We start from the raw sequence: 22,849 nt of genomic DNA, 5'->3' as shown, positions 1-22,849 counted from the left end.
GGCCTTATACAATGTTGGTACAATGTTAAGCTCTTTTTCTCTGTTGTACACGATTGCTGTCAAACGTGTTTTTGTTCTTTTAGATAAACTTTTCATTTTTCATCCCAAATAAATAAAGTCAGATTTTTATGCTTGGTGATATGTTTATCTAGGTTTGAATTAAACAAACTGGAGGAAAATGTTCATTTTAAAGAACTTTGGCCTTGTACAAAGTTGGTACAATTTTCAGCTCTTATTCCCTATTGTACACACCTGTCGTCAAACGTGCTTTGGTTCATTGTGAAAACCTTTGTCATTTTTCATACAAACATAACATCTCCTTCAGTTCGCTAATTGATCGGACAATTAACACGCGCGTGAAATGTTTTGTTTTTCTTTTCGCGAAATCCTAGTCCATGACACTTAGAGCTTTTATTAATAACCGATAGAAAAAAAATTAGTTACAAAAAAACTTTAACAACCTATAACTCATGAATAAGATCTTAATAAAAAATAGAAAATTAAACAATTGAAAAAATCCACAGAATCAATATTGAAATAAGACTAACTGAAACCGTTTTTGGATCGAACGATCATAGCATTTATTATACTGTAATGTTGTTTTTATCCTAGATCTATGTGTCCACATATATCTATTCGTTTTAAAATAATATTATTTTATAAGGTTTTAAATGTTTGAATTAAAAATGTATACAAGAAAATTTTATCAGCAAAAGCCTTTCAAATAAATTATTCAACGGCATCCTCGCCGCGATTTGGAAATTCTTTTAGCGCTATTACTTCAACGATCGCGGCATTATAAATTCTTATTTCAGGTTAATAGAATCGAGATTTTGTAAAAACATAATTACTCATGTTTCTATGAAACTTTATTTTATAAAAATCGGATCATTATTGACCAAGTTACAGCCGCCTTTCTATAGCGCCGTAACATTTTCGCATAACTTTGCTCGATAATCGTAGCCGTTGCTACTGGACACGTCGCTGTCTTATCGCAATCGTGATACATCGGCTATCTTCGGACTCCTCCGATTGATTTATGGAATAAATCGTCTGCTGATCCAAAGTGTTCTTATTAGTTTCTCGACCACGTGACCCCGCCGCGAGATAGCCCGATAAGGCGCGAAGTTTCGAATCTGTGTATTCTATAGGTCTTTGATTAGGCCTACATGTAAGATTTCTTGTAATGTTCACAGCGTTTATTTTAAATCGCTTACTTTCTCAAATTTCAGCAGGTATTTAATTATAATTATTTATTTATGATAAGATTTATTTACTATTTCGAAGATACAGTCTTGCAATGTGTTTAGTTAGTCTAAGTTACGTGTTTAGTGATTCTTACAAACAATAGACTGACATTAACAGTGGGTCTTTTTGAAGCACAAACTGCATCCAAATATATATTACAGCTGGCCCGGTTTGATGGGGCCTGTTTTTTATGATTATTAATTACCATTTTTCAATTCCGTGTTTATTATGTTTACCAATGCCATGATGGAAAAAAGTCCGTTTCCCACAATGCTTAGCGCGCATTCACACAGGTCAGTAAGACCGGTGTGTCAGTAAGACCGGTGTGACACAATGGTAGTAGTAGTTGTAGTAGTAGTAGTAGTAGTAGTAGAAGTAGTAGTAGTAGTAGTAGTTGTAGTAGTAGTAGTAGTAGTAGTAGTAGTAGTAGTAGTAGTAGTAGTAGTAGTAGTAGTTGTAGTAGTAGTAGTAGTAGTAGTAGTAGTAGTAGTAGTAGTAGTAGTAGTAGTAGTAGTAGTTGTAATAGTAGTAGTAGTAGTAGTAGTAGTAGTAGTAGTAGTAGTAGTAGTAGTAGTAGTAGTAGTAGTAGTAGTAGTAATAGTAGTAGTAGTAGTAACAGCAGCACCAACAACAACAGCAGCAGTAGTAGTAGCAGTAATAGTAGTACTAATAGTAGCATGTTATGTTATATCAGAGCCTTGCCTGCTTTGACCAGCTATATATATATGCGTACAGAATATTTACACATGTTACGCACAATTTGATTGGCTGACTAACTCGGGATCTCGAGATAGCGAAAATTTTCTCCTCTTTTGTTTAATGCACTCTGCCTTTATTTACTGCACCGCTCTTTTTTTTTTAATTGTACGCCGCTTTTATTTAGTTTTTCTCTCCTATTTTTCTATCTTGTGGCCACGATATAGCTAACTCGTGGCTACGAGATAGAAAAAAGAGGAGAGCAATTTAAAAAAAAGAGAAGCACCGCTCTTTTTTTTAATTGTACGCCGCTTTATTTAGTTTTGCACTCCTCTTTTTTCTATCTCGTGGCCACGACATAGCTAACTCGTGGCCACGAGATAGAAAAAAGAGGAGAGCAATTTAAAAAGGAGAAGTGAATGTCACCTCTATGCCACCGTATAATCCGTTCCTCCGAATGCACAACATTTACACACATGTTTCAAATGTCTATCTGACCAAGATTTAAAATCTGCAGTACTTAAATTAGAACACTGTCGATGCAGCCAATTTTTGCAATATCTACACTGAATAGTATCACATTGATAAGTGTATTCAATGCACGGAAATTCTGACATTATTTTGTAAGCACTCTTGAACGGATACGCACACTTTTCAATATCAAGTGGTGAAGACATGTTAAAATATGGTTTTATATATACATTGCATATTCAACTCAAAATAATAATTCTTCATTGTTTGTCACAAGTAGAACAATAAATAATCTCAATGGCCATTGTGTCTGCAAATGAACCGCTCTAAGCGTATCGCATGTAGTATTGTCTTAAGACTGTAATTGTGAAAACTGCCACTTATTGAAATATTAATATCGTATTAACCGCCGATATGCACCTTAAACGCTTAAACTGATTGTATACAACAGAACACACATATAATGCTTGTAATAAACGTACGATCACGCGTTTATGTTCCGTTCGGTTACAAGAAACTTATCTTTCATAATTAATCGAGTTGCAAAACTTTAGCAAACCCCGTAAATGTCTAACCTATGGTAGAGGTTGCCACAAGACACACGAAAACCAACTGAAGCATTTTCTCATTTTATTTCTACAACAATGCATACAAATAATGCTTAGTATATTTATATATAGCAAGTGAAGACATAAATTCATAACTCATATATTTTTTAAATAAATAAATGCAATTATAACAAGTGTTTATACAGACCAACTCGCAGAATAAGCACCATGAATGACTTGCTTTAAACGCAAAAAAACACAACATCAAATCAAAATATCGTACAATAGCACACGTATTGAATGCTGTTAAGGTATTCTAAACTATAAAGCTTATTATATAATACTGCTACAATGATATATGTAATTACGTGCAATACATTTACAGTTATTAAAAACAGTTGTTTTTTTAAAAAGTCAATTGTGTTACAGATGGCTGATTGACCTCTATATACAAAGAACCATGTTAAATATATATATATATACTTAAAACTTGAATGCACACATTTGGTATACAATTTGTTTCCACACAATACCGAAGTTTTTTGTTAGATTGATTTACATGTATACATTTTAGTGAGAAGAAATTGATATTTTAAATTTTGCTTAAGCGCTTTACTGTTGGAGTGAGTGGGGACAACCAGAAGGATGAATTTAACAAACCATTCCTTGTACATATGGCAACTGGTTCTCCCAGGCACACACAAACATCATAAAGGGCGAATCGCACTTTGATTACGTCCTCCATATGTTATTTCTTCGAAAAAAACATATCCGATATTACACACTTTACAGGGGCGATACGTTACGCAGAAACAAACAAACAAGTCCATAATAGTATTGCAACACGTTGAGATACATGTATCAGAAAATGAATCCATGTCCCGACAATGGCATCTGCATTCTATTAAATAATGAAATACTTGCAATACACCATCATTCACAGTAGCGCCGTTTACAGTCACACTGTTTTAAGCACCTGTGCTTGTTTTTTTTAAAGGCAGGAACAATTAGAAAATTTCGGGATAAATATGAAGAAGTGTTGAATAGAAAATTTAATATATTAAATCGTCTAAAACACCCTGAACCACTTACAAAGGGAGATTGTTTAAGTATTGTTTTTCTGGCTAAATAAAGCTGTCTGTAATACATTACTAACTTAGTTTTCTCTTTCCGGATGACCCATAAAGTATCCGTGCATATTCATATTTTAAGCAAAAACAAAGGGTGAACTTTCTTTTTTCATTAGAAAATTTCATGCTTGATGTCACCTTGACCAGAAGCAATCGACTCAGCCGGAAGTGTCAATTTTGCCTGCTTCCGGCCTTCGAAGAAGCGCGACTGTTTATCGAGGGCCGTGGCCGCTACGAGACGGATACCAGCGGAACTCATGGAGGGCTTAGGCTTCCGGTTGAAGTGAGACTTGATCTCGGAGGCGATTGCAGCGTGAATGTCTTTCTCGGACGCTTTTTCTGCCTAAAAACGAGAGGAGTTCGGAAGCATTAAGCCCAACAACTTTATGATGGGAGGTAAGCGTTATTCCTGAAAGAGCGAGTATATCTATTTTTTGTATTGAAAAGCTCGACAATCTGTTTTAGACATCATCCACTAGCACAGAACTCTTATACACTCAAGGATTCCTGTTCTCGAGCAATACAACTAGTTAAAAGCCTTCTTTAAAATTACAATCAAGCATAATAACACAGACATAACGTGGTTTCCATGGCGGAGGCAATAATATAACAAACAGTTAAGTGTTAAACGGGTTTGTCTCTTTTGAAGGAACATGTGTACTCACTGTGACCCAGTTGTGCACCGTAACCCGGTGAGCGGTCATCCGTTCATCCGGATTCTTCTGCAGCATCCCCTTGATGAGCTCCTGAATTGAACCAGAAGTGAAGCAGAATTTATTAACAAGTAAGTTGATTGAAAAAACTATCCATAACGAACCATGTTCATATGATCACACACCTTTCGAATTCAGAAAAGAACTGCGGACTACTTACATTTCGAAAATAATTAAAGGCATCAAAAGTGTATTTATGTTTTTATTATTACACCATGACTTATTTTGACAGATCATTTGTCTTCTTTAGGAATTAGTATTATTATTACACTACTCTAGGACACATGGCAAATCCATTTTCGAATGACGTGACTCATAAAGAAGAAGACGAAGAAGAAGAAGAAGAAGAGAAGGAGAATAAGAACGAAGTATGAAATTTCGAAATATTATCACAAACATTTGAAAGAACACATTTTGTATATTATTATCAGATATGAAGATTTATTCAATTAGACAAATATTGTACAAACTGACCTTAGCATCAGACGAGATATTGTCCCAGTATGCAGCCGGAAATTCAACTTTCTTCTCCAAGATGGCGTCAAACAGTTCTTCATTGTCGTTCTTGGCACTGCGAAGGTAAATCAGTTTTAAAACGGAAAATATACAAAGTACTATTAAGTTGGATATTATCGTTTGTATTTTATTTCAGGTATATTTATCAGTACCAGCGGTCGTTTGTTTTCTTGTTGTGTTCAGACGTGGACATGATAAAATAAGGAAATCGAATGCACATTCTTGTTATTAAAAATGTAACAACGCGAATGCAATATTAGTGATGCCTGTATTTGGGGCTCAAAATGTAAAAACCTTCTTCATATACGCTTTTACCTCGAGAAAGGTGGAAAGCCACATAGAAGAATGTACATAATGACTCCCGCGGCCCACACGTCTATCTGACAACCGTATCCGGTCTCTTTCAGTATTTCCGGCGCCACGTACGTGGGGGTACCGCACACGACATACAGGCGCTCCGTGCAGTATGTCGCCAGGCCGAAGTCTCCAAGTTTTAGGGATTTATTGCCGTCGCCATGATCACACACCTAAAATTAACCGTATTCTGGGAAAACTGGGCTTTATGCGTGTGTTGAAAGTGTCGTCCCAGATTAGCATGCGCAGTCCAATCGCTTTTATGGTATATTTCGTTAAAGGCGTGCTCTTATTTGCGAAAATCTATTTTAGGCGGAAATTTTCGTCCCTAATCTGGGACGATACTTACGCACATGCATTACGTCCAGTTTTGACAGAATGTGGCTAAAATATGAATATGAGAACAGTATTAAAAACCATGTGATAAGCTGTTTTCCCTCGAACACGTGTGTTTATGATACATGCTTAAATAAAATTTGTGCCAGTTCGAAATCTGAGATTGAACGTTTAAAATACTGCTTAATGTTTAGCATTTCCCCACTTGTTACAAGACGCTCTTTATATTGTGTTTATGTATGATAATGAAATTCAAAATCTAAAATTTAAATAAAACATATTTTTAATTATGCCGCCGAAGGCATGCACATAAAATAATAGCATCTTCTTGTCTTTTCGTCACATTTATTGTGCAATATAACTAGGGAAGTTTTGAGTATATTATAACAAGAGGGCCAAGATGGCCCTAGTTCGCTCACCTGAGAGGATTCGGTTCATTCAATTTATACCAAATGTCAAACTTGACCTAGATATTGTCCAGACAAACATCCTGGTCAAGTTTCACTATTATTTCATCTGCGAGTCATGATCAATGTACCTATGAAGTTTCATGATCCTAGGCGTAAGCATTCTTGAGTTATCATCCGGAAACCATTTTTCTAAGTTGAGTCACCGTGACCTTGACAGCCATTGTGTGAATATGTTTTTTGGCACTGTGGCACCTTGACCTCTGACCTAGTAACCTGATAATCAATAGGGGTCATCTGCGAGTAATGATCAATATACCTATGAAGTTTCATGAACCTAGGCATAAGCGTTCTTGAGTTATTATCCGTAAACCATTTTACTATTTCAGGTCATCGAGACCTTGACCTTTGACCTAGTGACCTGAAAATCAATAGGGGTTATCTGCGAGTCATGATCAATGTATCTATGAAGTTTCATGATCCTAGGCATAAGCGTTCTTGAGTTATCATCCGGAAACCATTTTACTGCTTTGGGTCACCGTGACCTTGACCTTTGACCTAGTGACCTGAAAATCAAAAGGGGTCATCTGCGAGTCATGATCAATGTATCTATGAAGTTTCATGATCCTAGGCACAAGCGTTCTTGAGTTATCATCCGGAAAACATTTTACTATTTCGGATCATCGTGACCTTGACCTTTGACCTAGTGACCTGAACATCAATAGGGGTCATCTGCGAGTCATGATCAATGTATCTATGAAGTTTCATGATCCTAGAAATAAGCGTTCTTGAGTTATCATCCGGAAACCATTTTACTGCTTTGGGTCACCGTGACCTTGACCTTTGACCTAGTGACCTGAACATCAAAAGGGGTCATCTGCGAGTCATGATCAATGTATCTATGAAGTTTCATGATCCTAGGAATAAGCGTTCTTGAGTTATCATCCGGAAAACATTTTACTATTTCGGGTCATCGTGACCTTGACCTTTGACCTAGTAACATGAACATCAATAGGGTCATCTGCGAGTCATGATCAATGTACCTATAAAGTTTACGTGAATAAAATATGTTCTGTTCTGTTCATGATCCTTGGCATAAGCGCTCTTGAGTTATCATCCGGAAACCATCTGGTGGACGAACGGACCGATATGAGCAAAACAATATACCCCCTCTTCTTCGAAAGGGGGGGGGGCATAATGAGAAAACTGCCCCCTCCCAGCAGCCATGTTATTCAACTGACCGGAACCGTTTTTGAACTCAACTCTCGTATCAAGGAAAAAAATGTTCTAAGCAAATTTCATGAAAATTGGGCCAAAAATGTGTCTTCTACTGTGTTGACATGTTTTCACTATATACATATAGAGAAAAATGCCCCGCCCACTGGCGGCCATGTTTTTTCACCGATCCCGACCATTTTCGAACTCGTCCGAGATATCAATAAAACCAATGGTTTGACCAACTTTCATGATGATTGGGCAAAAATTATGACTTCTAGAGTGTTTACAAGGTTTCTCTATAGCCAAATAGGAAAAACTGCCACTATATACATATTGGGAAAAATGCCCCGCCCACTGGCGGCCATGTTTTTTCACCGATCTCTACCATTTTCAAACTCGTCTGAGATATTAATTGACCAACTTTCATGATGATTGGGCAAAAATTGTGACTTCTAGAGTGTTTACAAGGTTTCTCTATAGCCAAATAAGGAAAACTGCCCGCCACTGGCGGCCATGTTTTTCAACGGATCGGAACCACTTTTGAACTCATGCAAGATATCATTAAGACAAACATTTTGACAAAGTAACATGAAGATTGGGCATGAAATGTGACTTCTATAGTGTTTACAAGGTTTTTCTTTTTTTGACCTAGTGACCTAGTTTTTGACCCGGCACAACCCAGTTTCGAACTCGGCCGAGATTTCATTGAGACAAAGCTTCTGACCAAGTTTCATGAAGATGGGACAAGAAATGTGGCCTCTAGAGTGTTTACGAGCAAATGTTAACGGACGGACGGACGGACGGATGGATGGACGAACGGACGAACGGACATAAGACGGACAAAGACCGGTCACAAAAGCTCATCTGAGCAATCAGGTGAGCTAAAAACTCATACAAAGATAGAGGGCATTAAGGGTCAGAGTACAAGAAAGACAACTATTTCTACAGGTTTCATTGAGTTATTGCCCTAGAGTCAAATGTCTTGTGCGGATCAGAACTCCACTCCCTTAATAATGAAAGCAGTTAAATTAAAAAGCGTGCATTGATAGCATTGATAGAGGACATTTATGGGAAGTGCAGAGAACTTATCATCAGAATTCTTGGATTTATTTCCCTGCGCTAATTTTTTGTATAGTCGTTTTTTTCGTATGGAGCTTAACTCTGCAAGTATGCAAATGAATCGTCAAATAAAGATAGAGAAAATTGCGAGTTTAACAAAAAACTTCCGGAGTATGTTAAGAGTTTTATTATCCCCACGTTTATCGGAGAAAAAGTGGGGATATTGTAGTGATGTACGTCCGTCCGTCCGTCCGTCCGTCCTGGCCACCTGCTCCTCCTACACTATTAGCAATAGAACCTTGAAACTTACTTACATGGTAGCTATGAGCATATGTGCGACGGTGACAGTGACGGAGTTTTGATCTGACCCCTGGGTCAAAAGTTATGGGGGTTGGGGCGGGGCCGGGTCAGAGATTTTCCTGCGACCGCGATTCGAAAAAGGCTCATAACTACTGTGTCCGTTCAGATATTGCTTTCATATTTGGTATGCTATGTATCTAGACACCACCTATCCATGTGAATACATTTTTTTACCCCTGTGACCTTGACTTTGAACTTTGGGTCAGTTTCTAAGTTTTGAAATCTGCGACCGCGGGTCGAAAAAGACTCATAACTACTGTGTCCCTTTAGATATTGCTTTCATATTTTGTATGCATGTGTATCTAGACCACACCTTTCCATGCGCATAAAAATTGTTACCCCTCTGAACTTGACCTTGAACTTAGGGTCAGTTTTTAGGTTTCGAAATCTGTGACCGCGATACGAAAAAGGCTCATAACTACTGTGTCCCTTCAGATATTGCTTTCATATTTGGTATTCATGTGTATCTGGACAAGACCTTTCCATGCGCATATTTTTTTTGCCCCTTTGACCTTTACCTTGAACTCGGGCCAGTTTTCAGGCTTTGAAATCTGCGACCGCAATTCGAAAAAGGCTAAAAACTACTGTGTCCCTTCAGATATTGCTTTTATATTTGGTATTCATGTGTATCTGGACAGCACCTTTCCATGCGCATACAATGTTTTACCCCTGTGACCTTGACCTTGAACTTTGGGTCAGTTTTTAGGTTTTGAAATAAGCGACTGCGATTTGAAAAAGGCTCATAACTACTGTGTCCCTTTAGATATTGCTTTCATATTTAGTATGCATGTGTATCTAGACAACACCTTTCCAGGCGCATACAATTTTTTACCCCTCTGACCTTGACCTTGAACTTAGGGTCAGTTTTCAGGTTTCGAAATCTGTAACCGCGATTCGAAAAAGGCTCATAACTACTGTGTCCCTTCAGATATTGCTTTCATATTTGGTATTCATGTGTATCTGGACAATACCTTTCCATGCGCATAATTTTTTTTACCCCTTTGACCTTGACCTTGAACTCGGGCGAGTTTTCAGGTTTTGAAATCTGCGACCGCGATTCGATAAAAGGCTCAAAACTACTGTGTCCCTTCAGATATTGCTTTCATGTTTGGTATACATGTGTATCTGGACAGCACCTTTCCATGCGCATACAATTTTTTTATCCCTTTGACATTGACCTTGAACTTGGGGTCAGTTTTCAGGTTTCAAAATCTGCGACCGAGATTCGAAAAAGGCTCATTACTACTGTGTCCCTTCAGATATTGCTTTCATATTTGGTATGCATGTGTATCCCGACAACACCTATCCATGCGCACACAATTTTTTACCCATATGACCTTGACATTGAACTTGTGGTCAGTTTTCAGGTTTCGAAATCTGCGACCGCGATTCGAAAAAGGCTCATATCTACTGTGTCCCTCCAGATATTGCTTTCATATTTGGTATGCATGTATATCTGGACAACACCTTTCCATGCGCATAAAATGTTTGACCCGTGTGACCTTGACTTTGAACTTGAGGTCAGCGTTCAGGTTTCGAAATCTGCGACTGCGATTCGAAAAAGGCTCATACTTGCTGTGTCTCTTCAGATATTGCTTTCATATTTGGTACGCATGAGTATCTGGACAAGACCTTTCCATGCAAATCAATTTTTTTTACCGCGGTGACCTTGACCTTGAACTTAGGGTCCGCGTTTAGATTTCGAAATCTATTATGTGGTTATCTACTCAATCAGAAGAAGTGCAAGCATTTTCATCGGACTAAGGAATTATTCAACAATGAAGCTTGTGTATTGAAAACACATATAGTGTTACACAGTAGTGTCGCAGAGTTTTATTTAGTTGTAAATTGTTTGTGTTAACTCATCTGTGAACTGGTTTAGCTCATCCATCTAATGTTTATACAAGGGATTATAAAATATTGGCGCAAAGGGACACCTGTATATGAGAAAAGAGATAGAATGCAGTCAAGCATAAAAAGCAAGAGAAACTCATGGAATAGAGCCTCAAGAATCTATAAAAGGGCTGAAACTTTCAATTTGTTCAATTACACTTTTAGACTCATTACTGAAAATCTGTCAAAATGTTCAAGTGGGAAAAATGTGAGAAACAATTTAAGGCAAGATGGACTTTGAACAGGCACAGCAAAGACAGACATGAAATTCAACATTGTCATTGTTGTGTACAAAATTGCGAAAGAAAATTTCTGAGACGCTACTATAAAGTCAACCATTTAACCTCAAAACATAACTATTCCAAAACAGAAGCATGAAGATTGGCTATAAGAGAGCATCTTCAGCCGTCTCATAAGTCATTCCAATGAGGATGACATGTACATAATGGACGTCAGTGAAGTTGATTCAGTATTAGATTTGTTAGGAGAGAAGGATGAGGAGGAGAAATTAGGGTATAGATTTTCACTCATTTTTTAGGTTATTTTACATTAACTTCTTTATACTGAACATCTCTTATGACAATACGGTCAATCTCAACTATGCATGGCCCCATTACCAACTCTGGGGCGCCCCTGGGTCAAACATGCGGCGTGGGGATACGCGTCGGCCTCTGCCGCGCCATTTCTAGTTTTATATTAACTTGATAAGAAGTAAATTAAATAATTTAAAAATGCAACTCATTATATTGCGAGAGGATAATGGGAAAAAAAGCAGGGTACATTTTTTGATTTTTTTTGTCATTTGATTATATTTTCATGCAGAACATAATTGTATTGTATATTTGTTTGTGTGCAAAGCATAACTTGAGAAGTTTTGAATGCATTAACATTGATCTTCATTTGCTAAATACACGCGTTCAGCGGAAAGGCAGGGTAAAACTACTAAAACTCTTCACATAATATTTACAGAGAGAGTTGTTGCCCTTGTTAATTTTCTTGCGCGCAGTATTTTTCAATTACTATTGCATATGATAATATTAAACTTAATAGATTATAGAAGACTTATATACATCTTATAAATCAATTATAGAAGACTTACAGAGAAAGTGCGACGCACAAGATACATTACTTTTTATTTGACTATAAATTTATGGAGCTATTGCACTTTGTTTTCTTTCTTTAACAAACCAATAACTATTAGCATAACAATAACTGTAATTAAAATTCATCTATTAGGAACGCTTAGGTTTCGGTTGTTTATAAATAAATGAAACTTGTTTGGTTTTTACCATTGAATCTTAAGGTCGAACTTTTTGATCAAAACATTACTTCAGGGTCATTCGGCGCTTGCAGTCACAACACTTTGTGTTGCAAACCTTGAGCGATAGTGTCAATTGAAATCTAAGCCAAACATTTATATTCTTAAAGTTGACGTCTAAAAACTTCTTAAATATAAAATGGTCGGGTTTTCATAACCACATTGTTATCCGTAAAATTTACTCGAATACAAAGTTAAACATGACCAGTTCTTACGAGTAGATTTTCCGGTTTGATGTCTCTGTGAACAATACTATTGCCGTGAAGATATTCCAGTGCGCTGGCTAGATTGCCCACCATTGCGCATGCGTCCTTTTCCGTGTACTTGGTTGACATGGAAATTGCATCGAACAGATCACCGCCCTGCATATACAATTTTAATGTGTGTATTGAAAGCGTTTAAATTAAGACAACATGTATATAGGGTTGTGAAATTCCATAAGCGTGCAGACAAAATCAGGAAACCAGATCCGTCTTTGTGATGCATTATTAAAATAAATATTATTATAAACAAAATCTATAATTTGCATTTTATAGCTCAGTCTGGTCGAATACAATAAAACACTGTACAACTTACGTTTGTCACGGCTTAAAATACAAATAGCTAAAATGATACTCGCTGATGTCAGAGTTTCATCAATATTAATGACACATTTTTATACAAAAACTACCCATACGTTGGTGAAATTTACGTGTTATTTTCGTATTCACAAACACATAATATGACCAACGTATTGTCAAATAATCGAGCTCCTTTACCAATGACCTAGATAAGTATTTGGCTACAGACCGGATGCAAATGAACTAGCTGAGTCTATGGCCTTAATGTCCGGTACCAATGAACTAGCTACGTTTCTAGCCTACATTACGGGTACCAATGCCTATCTAAACCCCTGGTCCACGATTTGGGCACTTATGGCTTACCTTGACGAGTTCCATGACCAGGAAGAGTTCCGTATGGGAGTCGAACTCCTCCACCAGCTCCACGATGTTCGGGTGCTTCACCTGCTTCAAAATGGCAACCTCGTTCTGAATCATTTGCTCCTGTAACACATACACGCCCTCCGTCAAAACAATCATAGGTAGAATCTGTTCTTAGATTGCTACTGTAACATATTTACGTTCCGTTAAAAAGCCATATGGACTTATGTTCATAGTCAGCTGTTGTAAAAAGGGTAACTCTTCGCCAAAAACATATGGGGTTATGGCTTATAAGTCAAACTGGTCTGAAAATCATTTTTAAAGGTGACACTTGGGAAAACGTTTGCTGTATGGGTTGCAACGAAATTAAAAAAAAACACAACAACTCATGTTGCTGAAACAATTAGTTTTACAACATTCAATATTATTATATAGTATGTTTTTTCGTTAATAAACTTACCTTCCCTCTGCATTTCTCCTTTTCAATAATCTTCAGTGCGTATCGTTTATTTGTTCGCCTGAGAGGAATAAAATATGCATATATCTATTAGTTATGTTTAATAAATACATTGCGTTTAGATCGATTACATCGAAAAACTTCGGCTTATTGATACGTACTAGAGTCCGTTTCCTGGATAGAACCAGTACTAGGTGTCTTTTAAGGAGAACTGAAGAACGCTTCCAAAGTAGGGATCTATTCAGTTACCTACCGGACGCTAGATGGACACCATATCCACTATGCTAGGGTTGCCTCTAACAATTATGTATAACTAAGCTCTCTTGTACTCGAGAAAATATTAAGATGTAAACTACTTTTAAAGATAGTTGTAAGCATTGATTTGTTTCAAAATAGCACAATTTGTTTACGCTAGAAAATGATTAACATTTCAAAATTATTAGACACTTGAAATGTTATATAATCTAATCCGTGAAGACATATTTTGAACTAATAAGGAGCAGTTTTACTATTTGCTTCTTAATTTGTCACAGTTTAATGTAATACATGAATTTAAATAGAATTATGCAGTACAATTCTTATAATAAAACTATTTACTTGTGGATGCATTCTTTGACTATGGAGAAGTTGCCTTCTCCTATCTTCCTGCCGATATCGTAAGTCTGCGCCAGTGTCGGAGGGCCACCTTCAAACTCCTCTGAAAGGGGTCACATTTATCATAAAGGTAGTGCCGACACATACGAACATAAATGAGAAAAGAATACACTTTCTCGAAATTAATTAAAATGCAGTTTTCAACAATATTTAAAGTCTTAAACTCCTGATGATATGAGTATATATATAGTATTACATGAAATGCTAAAGAAATTCACATTTTGTTTATACGTTTGCATTTCGCTGATCTTGGGGATCAACAAAAAAATCAACTGTTCAGTGACGGGCGTTGTCTTAAGAATAATTTATAATTAATAATAATAGCATATTTATAGCATATACACTTATAATCAATATGTTCGTTTAAGAAGTCGCGACATTTTATTGAAACGTCTTAATTTAAATATTCTGAAAACGTTTTTAACATGTTCAGAATTCCGAAATGATACACACAAGCAAACAGCTCCAGGGTATACAATTTTTAGATGGTGCATTCAAGGCTTTAATTTATATAAGTGTGTCCTATGCTTTGATGTAAAATATTAATAATGAGTTGACTGTGTTTAGTGCAGACTATTTAATTACTTTGCCAATAAAGCATTTATATGAAGAAAAAACACGCACAACACAACAGCAAAAGTCTGATATCTTAAATTTAATTCAAAAGAATTCTTTACCTCCATTCGGACCATTGAATACTCTGTACTTCGGCTGTAAATTAAAGCGCACACAATATTATACACACAAATCATATGCAACTGGATAATTCTGTAAGGCTATATATCTATGAAATAACTGGACAGTCGACTTGTTTTTCGACAACAAATACTTAAAAACGTATTTTAACAATTGCATGAAAGGGGCACCTTGAAGTACTTGGAATTACATTTGATAAAACGAGCTTTTAAGCGTATTTTTTAAATTGGCGTTACTGAAATTTACTTTTCTAAGGAGAAGACATTATTATGTCTTATTTTGCACACGCGGAATTAACATAAAAACAAACTGAAATGCGACTTACGATCGTTTAACGGTATAACATATAGCTAGACAGTAGTGTTAGTGTATTGGTAGAATTATTTATTCTCTTACCGCAGAAACAGCTCGAACTTTCCTTGGAGTTTTAGGTGAACTTCGAGGACTTAGGTAACCGGCATCTGAAAAGAGGATTCAAATGAAACATTATTATATCACATCACATCATCATATAAGTATACTTGCGCCTGTTCCCTACAACCGTTTGACAAACATACATATTTTATATTTTCCTTAAAAGATGTACGACCATATGTACGTAAAACATGATATTTGTAATATACAACATACAGCATTTACCAGTTGTTTCGATTTAATGCTTTATAGCTTTTGTTGAGTGCATTATTCCATTTCGTCCATTGATGACCGAATCAGTATAATTATGTGCACAGAAAGTGGATGAGCAGTTTTTGCGTTTAAAGGAAACACACTGTAGTTGCGTGACAAGATTGAATGGCCTATTTCATGAGATATTCCTATGGAAAAAAATTATTTGTAAATAAGCAGGCGATATCCAATGGCTTAACAATAAAATACACAACACTTTGTGCCTACTGTTTACCTTCTGTCAGATTTTTCGACGACGCCGAGCGTCTACTTGCCGACCGTAACGTCACTCTTTCCGTCTGAGGGCGGGGTTTATATGGCGTCACGTATTTTACTTCTGGAAATAGCAATCAAAACGAATGTGCAAATAAATAAAATGTAAGGGAATATATAGCATTTGTTCCGTCTAGTATTAAACGTGCCTTATGCGCTGTTGAAGATTGCATAATCGGCACTTTCTAATAAAGGTTTAATTAAAATCTGACTGTGTATGTTATACTCATAGAAATTGTTAGGATACTCTCCATCCAATTCCCAATGCGATTGTCTCGTCCATTGAAATTATAAAGCCCTGTCAAAATTAAACTGAGTCCCATTTGCAAAATTTCTCTTGACATGACTTTCCATGCCAAATCGTTCCGGCCAACGCATGACAAATATTTCCTCTGGTGAGTCAAACTGGAGTCCATCGCTGTATTGAGGACATTCGTCATTTATTCCGCCATAAACACGCCGTGTCCTCTGATTTTCTCGGATAAGGTTTCTAATTGCCTTTCTTATTGATTTAATACTGCATGGCAAGACACTTGCAGTCTGCACAGGATTTGCATTTCACAAAGAGAACGACTAATATGTCGAAGAAAGTGGGTATTTAGATATCGCTCTAATATATACGTGACATATGTCTTTGATGTATGCTATGTAAATACCTAAAACGATGTATGCATTTATACATAAAGCAGGGAGAACATTTTCCTGGATTTTCGAATTGGCCTTCAATAAATATACAAAAAACAACACAACACAGCCGTCAACACATCAAAACTTAATCCACAATGTCTAATGCATTTATTGACTACCCTTTTGTTTCGTTGGACGCACGTTTAATTGTTTGTTTATATATTCTAAGCAATAGTACTTTTAATATCAAGCGCAATTGTTTTGTTGATAATAATCGAAGGGTATGATACCAAAGGATACATTGTACATTATACAACCTCCCTGATGTACACACTTCCTAAAATGGCATTTTGTACTTTTTGGAACAGAGTGGTTCATTCAATCACAGAAATGTCATTTCGTTCACTAATTTCCATCATATTTGCTCGTGTCATTTTGATAATTGATTGTCTTATTGATTTAGACCTGCAGACGACACATATGGGTGCTATTTATATAGCCCGTAATTGGCATTTAGAAATGCTCGCAACATTTCTAGACTGATTTGTTTCTAGCTGCAACAAGAATACTTTTCATTTCGGGGACGTATTCACTAAGAAATAGTTATACAAATAAAACACTTTCATGGAAACCTAATTTGTTTTTGGTTTATATAAAATCTATATTGATGTGCTATTAAAAAAAACCAAGGATAATAAGGCAGATACACATTTAACCAATCTCAATATTAATTACTGACCTTTGGCAATTAAAGGTTTTATTTTTATTGGTGTGAGTCAACAGGGAATCGGTTGTTTAATCAGTGACATTTGACATTAACTCTGACACGATCATGGCATGTACTCGGATGAGGTATCCAATTGTCATTCTCTCAGCTTTCGACCTTCAAGACGACAAGGCAGGACATATTGCATCTTCAGCGAATTCGACACCTATTCGTTTACACACAATTTAAGAAATAATTCGATAATTTCACATATACTTGAGTTGTTATGTTGTAAACTATATTTTTTTCAGACGAAAATAGTCATTTGTGTTTTATATAAAGTCCTAATGTTTATTAACGAATTTTTATGTGGTATGTATTTAATCAATGTGCTCCTGATATAAACAACCATTGATTTGTTTCTTGATATAAACAAACCTTGATTTGTTTAAACGTCAATAGCACAGTCAATGTAAACAAGAGTTAATTATTGTCTTTAACATTTAAACAAGCCATCAACATTTTATGACAGTTTATTTTCAACATCGACAACAATTAATTTCGTCGTCGCAATAAGCAATATTTTCGAAACGTAGAAATAATACAGGTTGATTCGTACTCTACCAAATTCATGGGATATTCCACCACACAGCCTTCAAGTCCAAAGACATGTGTCATATTACAGAGTCCTGATATCAAGAATAAGGCTTATTAACTTCAAATCATTGACGGGTCTATTGCAATTAGTTTACTTGGAACTTAATAGGCGTTTGTTGAGTGTGAGTCAACAAGGAGTCACTTGTTTGATCGAAGACGGTTGTCATTTATTCCGCCATGAGAATACATTGTATCTTTTCATCTTATTGTCTCGGATAAGATTTCTAACATATTTCTTTGGATTCGACCTGAATGCGTCATCCTACCGTCCGATTGCGGCTAAATCGCACATTATGACATTTCATACCATGTGCAAATTCCAACTGGGCATTATAATAATGACGAATATTATATCATCGTTTACATAAGTATTACACATACTACGTTATATATTTAAATACTTTTTTATTATTTACATTGTTGTGTGACTTTAAATGTTTTCCTCGATGAGGATTAAGTAAGATTTATATCGAGTCATTGGTTATGGATGCTGATATTCATATAAACATGCAAAACTTAAGATTTCGAATTTGATTTTTTCATGTCTTAATTTCATTAGCACACGCCATTTAATAGTATCACTCCATTTCTGTCCAGAGAAAAACAAATCAATTCAATATGTTTTTAATGTTTTACTTCTGTTGTGACCACACGGTTATGTTGGCAACGTTACACGTTTGTTAATTAATTTCTAAATTCGTTTCCATTTTTGATGGTCATGTTTAATATCAAATGTTTCTAGTAAAGCAGGCGAGAAATTTAACATGAGAGTTTAAATATGTTTGCAATCTGCACACAATTACCAATTGTTTAAGACATCAAACCATCAGTTCAAGTTTGCTTAAATAATGAGTCTATTTAAGAAAACACATACCATTATAGTCAACATTTACTAGGCCAAATGTTTCATTCATATTGGGGCAGTCCTTAATATACATTATGTCCAAATATAGTTACACCAGTTTTGAGATATTTTTTTATCTTTCTATAAAATATCATTCTGCAAGTGGCATGTCTGAAAATTGATTAATGCGCGTTGCTCTTGTTGCTATGGTGATCTAAATATTGCGTTTTTTCATTCTGGCAAAGTTTCAAGTGCTCTCCAAGCTGCCTTAATTTGCAACGATTGAAAGCGTACTGCATGCAGAAAGAAACAACATTAAGATGAAATGGCTCGATATGAACGTTTCAATTTCTTTTGGCAAATGAAAACAAAACACAGGAGTGCCAATGATAGTTTGATGTTGCACGAACGAAACATGTGTTGTAGCAGCAATTGAATCCATTATCTGTACTCTATTTGTATTTTTTTCCAGAAAATTTCATTTCACAACGCTGCAAGAGGTATTCCAAAATAAATTAATTGCATTACGACAATAAGTCAATACATACATGAATAGACGGCTTGTGCATGCATTTGTCTTTCACAGACTATGCTCATTATTGAATTATTGCTCTAAGCGTGACGCCGTTATTTATCATTTTGTCATTACTGTCTGCAAGGTATGACTCATGTCGAACATGTCGGTCTGAAAGGATTGAATTGTGGGAATAACATACTTTAGACCTACTTTAAATAGTTGGATTTGTAATTAACATGCATTTTACATTCATAGAGAATATTATGTGAGTTTTGGATAAAGATAAAGTTTATCACGCGAGGCTTAGCGCCGATGTAGCGCGAGGCTTGCCGAGCGCTAACATGGTTCGAGCCGAGAATGATAAACTTGACCTTTACCAAAACTCACATTATATTCTATTTATATTATATGAATAATTTACAGTCTCGTTGTGTGTCTATATAAGAATTCAGATTCATTAACTAATTAATGCTTATTTTTTAAACAAAACCTTTGTGTGAGAATTTGTTTCGATAATATTTTAATCATCGTTTTATTCATAATTTGTTGTCTCGCACATAAATAAATAGTATACACTTATTTCATGGATGCGCGGTGAACAGTCAAAACTGTTTCCCAAGGTATCAGGGATGACTTTGGTACTGTTGGCCGAGGCCGACAGGCCGAGGGCAACAGTTCCAAATGTCAGCCCTGATACCGAGGGACAACAGTTTTGACTGTTCACCAAGCATCCATCAAATAAGTGTTTTATTACCTGATCAAATTTCCAACATAGAAATAACAGCAAACAAACTTTTTATTTACACACAACAGTAATCGATAAAATAAATAATTTTGACTATTTAACTGTAAAATGACGTCATTTTTTCGACGAAATGACGTCATTATTTCAGCGGGCAACAGTATATAAATATTACATGTCTGACAGGGTGACAGTAAATTTGTCAACTTGAGGAAATGCTGTCAACCGAGGCGAAGCCAAGGTTGACAGCATTTTTCCGAAAGTTGACAAATTTACTGTCACCCTGTCAGACATGTAATATTTATTTTATTATACCGAACAAACTATTCAAACATGAACAATTTATATGAACCATGAACAATTTTAATATTCAATAATTGTATTTCATTTCAGCCATGAACAACCATTAATATGTCGAGTGGTTGAGATTTTCGGGCCGAGCAAAATGAACTTCGCTTAATTCGGAACCGACCTAGTAATCGATTTATCCCATCAATTTTCTTAGTCGTCAATTTTTCTTTAAAACTATATCACCGAACCAGCTTGTCGTATTTTATTTTCATCACTTGATTACGCAATTTATGACGTACTCGTGTGTCGTCATTTCGGTGACGAAACATTTTGGAACAATAATACGGACGTGGTTGTTTTTAAACAGTAAAATAGTCTATTTGTTTAAAGCATCGAACGAATCCAAAACGTATTTCGGATTGTGTATTTGTCATGCATAATACCTTAAGAACAGACACAGGAAGTGTATATCGTTGTAACTTTATTGTTATTAGCATTGGATTAAAGTTGCCATTGAGATAAGCGTGTCGTTTATACGAATTTTATTTTTTTATGACTCCTGTCAAAGCTTAAATAATGGCATTAATCTATTCTACAGCACAGTTTCAGTTCCAATCGATATTTAAATTATCCAAATACAACGGAAATGCAAAAAATGCGTACTGCGCATGCGCGAATGAGACAGTATAATTTTCGAACATTCCGCACGTGATTGCTAAGGCAGCGGGATACAGTATTTTTTGGACAGTACATTTCTTCCCGCTGGTGGCACGTGATTGCTATGGCAGCGGGCGACAGTATATTTTGGACAGTAAATTTATTCCCGCTGGGTCTGACAGTATTTCTATGTCACGATGGCCTATGGGAGTTTAGCATTGTGAATAAGAGTGAGGTATAATAATTCAAACTGTTGACCGGTCAACAGTTCGATATTCACCGGTAACAGTTTAAAACATTGCGAATTTCTTTTTCGACGAGGAAATAGCAAAAAATAATTAATTATCATTTATATAAGACATCAGGTAATAAATATAAATGTTTCGATACAAGAGTATCTAATATTACTATCATCAGTAAATAATACTAAATATACTTTTATTCAAAAAGTATTGGAGCTGCACAGGAATACACGATAGCAGTAACCGTTTCGATCAGTGCGCTCTGATCAGTGACCAAAAGCAATACTCAAAGTAATAGTCAATAATGTCTGGAAATACTGATCTTGTGATTCTTTATGTCTGACAAAACCGTTGAAAACGCAGCAGACATTAATCAATTAACATTTCACACTATTGACCTTAACACCACAACTTGGACTGCAAATTAAAATATTTGCATGGGCACAATATGCGTGTTTATCCTAATTCAATTTTGATTAATATGGGAATGAACATTTTGCAATATTTGAACTTGACGTAAAGCGATACGTTATGATGTTTTCATTCAAAATGCAAGCAATAAATGCAGAAACGTCATATACAACTTACCGTATTAAAACAATTGTGAACACATCAATATTATTTCAGTTCGTCTCTATATGAATAGATTGTAACCTTAATTAACTGCCGTTTATAAGCATATGCCATATGGTCAATTTTGTTCTCGTCATGCAAGAACAGTAGGAGAGCCACTGAAAATAAATACTGACACACAGCACAACAATATACAGTACACTATGTTCATGCATGATAAGATCCCAATCCGCAAAGAACTTATTTATTAGTCTAAGTGAAAACCTTATGAAATAATAGCAAGAACATAAATTGGTTATTTAAAGAGTGAATGCACATATTTGACCATAATTTCTATGAATCAATATTGTGCTTTATGACAATAAAGTACACGGTGGGTTCCGTCATGTATTTGAACTATGAAACTTAATGACATTGCATACAACAAACGGTAATTTCTGTATCGCCTGAAATCTTGTTGCCATGGATGCCTTTTTTCTTGCCTTTCTTGCCAAACAAGCTTGACATTTTATATAAATGTCAACATGTTCTTCACATAACAAACTTGCGTAAATAAAGAAAATCTTCCGTAGGTAGACAAGAAAACAACCGCGAAAAATGTACTGCCTAGCTTAAGTAAAAGTGTTTGCGTTAAATAATCGTCTGACTGATCTATATCTTTCGAGAAGATTATCCATGGTGGAAATTATTGCCTCACTTTGGAGGCTATATCTTTTATATAATGGAACTCCGCAATGGGTATCATAGTTTCATACAATTACACCCCAAACATGAATCGCCATTTTATAGAACATGAACAAACACACAGATAATATGATTTGGGTCGATTGAATTTGCTTTGTTTTATGCAAACGATGTTACGCCAAAATTTTACACTCAACGACGATGTATCGTTTATACTATAATTAAAATGTTAACAGATTTTTTTTGTTTTGTTCTGGTTAAATTCTACGATTCAAGACATCTAATTCACTCGTTTTTTTATTGTTGAACGGGAAATGCAAAAGGCAAAGCCTTTTTGCTGTTTTGGTTAATCACATAAAAGCAACATTCTACATGT

At 35.7% G+C, this 22,849-nt stretch overlaps 1 protein-coding gene across 3 annotated transcripts in view; it reads right to left on the bottom strand.

Moving 5' to 3' along the window:
* Positions 1-3,028: 3,028 nt before the first annotated feature.
* The window catches only part of LOC127879092 (serine/threonine-protein kinase DCLK1-like), a 41,888-nt gene continuing 22,067 nt past the window's right edge, over positions 3,029-22,849 (bottom strand). For all 3 annotated transcript variants that reach the window (XM_052425701.1, XM_052425702.1, XM_052425700.1), the window contains exons 4-14: positions 15,896-15,997; positions 15,391-15,455; positions 14,976-15,009; positions 14,242-14,341; positions 13,648-13,705; positions 13,191-13,310; positions 12,483-12,629; positions 5,638-5,849; positions 5,281-5,377; positions 4,759-4,839; positions 3,029-4,436 (exon numbers count right to left, since the gene is read on the bottom strand). In XM_052425701.1, coding sequence (XP_052281661.1) covers positions 4,206-4,436; positions 4,759-4,839; positions 5,281-5,377; positions 5,638-5,849; positions 12,483-12,629; positions 13,191-13,310; positions 13,648-13,705; positions 14,242-14,341; positions 14,976-15,009; positions 15,391-15,455; positions 15,896-15,997 — 1,247 coding nt within the window. In that variant the 3' untranslated portion in view covers positions 3,029-4,205. The remainder of the gene's footprint in view (positions 4,437-4,758; positions 4,840-5,280; positions 5,378-5,637; positions 5,850-12,482; positions 12,630-13,190; positions 13,311-13,647; positions 13,706-14,241; positions 14,342-14,975; positions 15,010-15,390; positions 15,456-15,895; positions 15,998-22,849) is intronic.

Source organism: Dreissena polymorpha, chromosome 4 (assembly GCF_020536995.1).
Source record: "Dreissena polymorpha isolate Duluth1 chromosome 4, UMN_Dpol_1.0, whole genome shotgun sequence".
In the NCBI taxonomy this organism is placed as follows: Eukaryota; Metazoa; Mollusca; class Bivalvia; order Myida; family Dreissenidae; genus Dreissena; species Dreissena polymorpha.
Note: the sequence above shows the minus strand (reverse complement) of the source record. Positions and strands in the feature narration are given on the sequence as shown.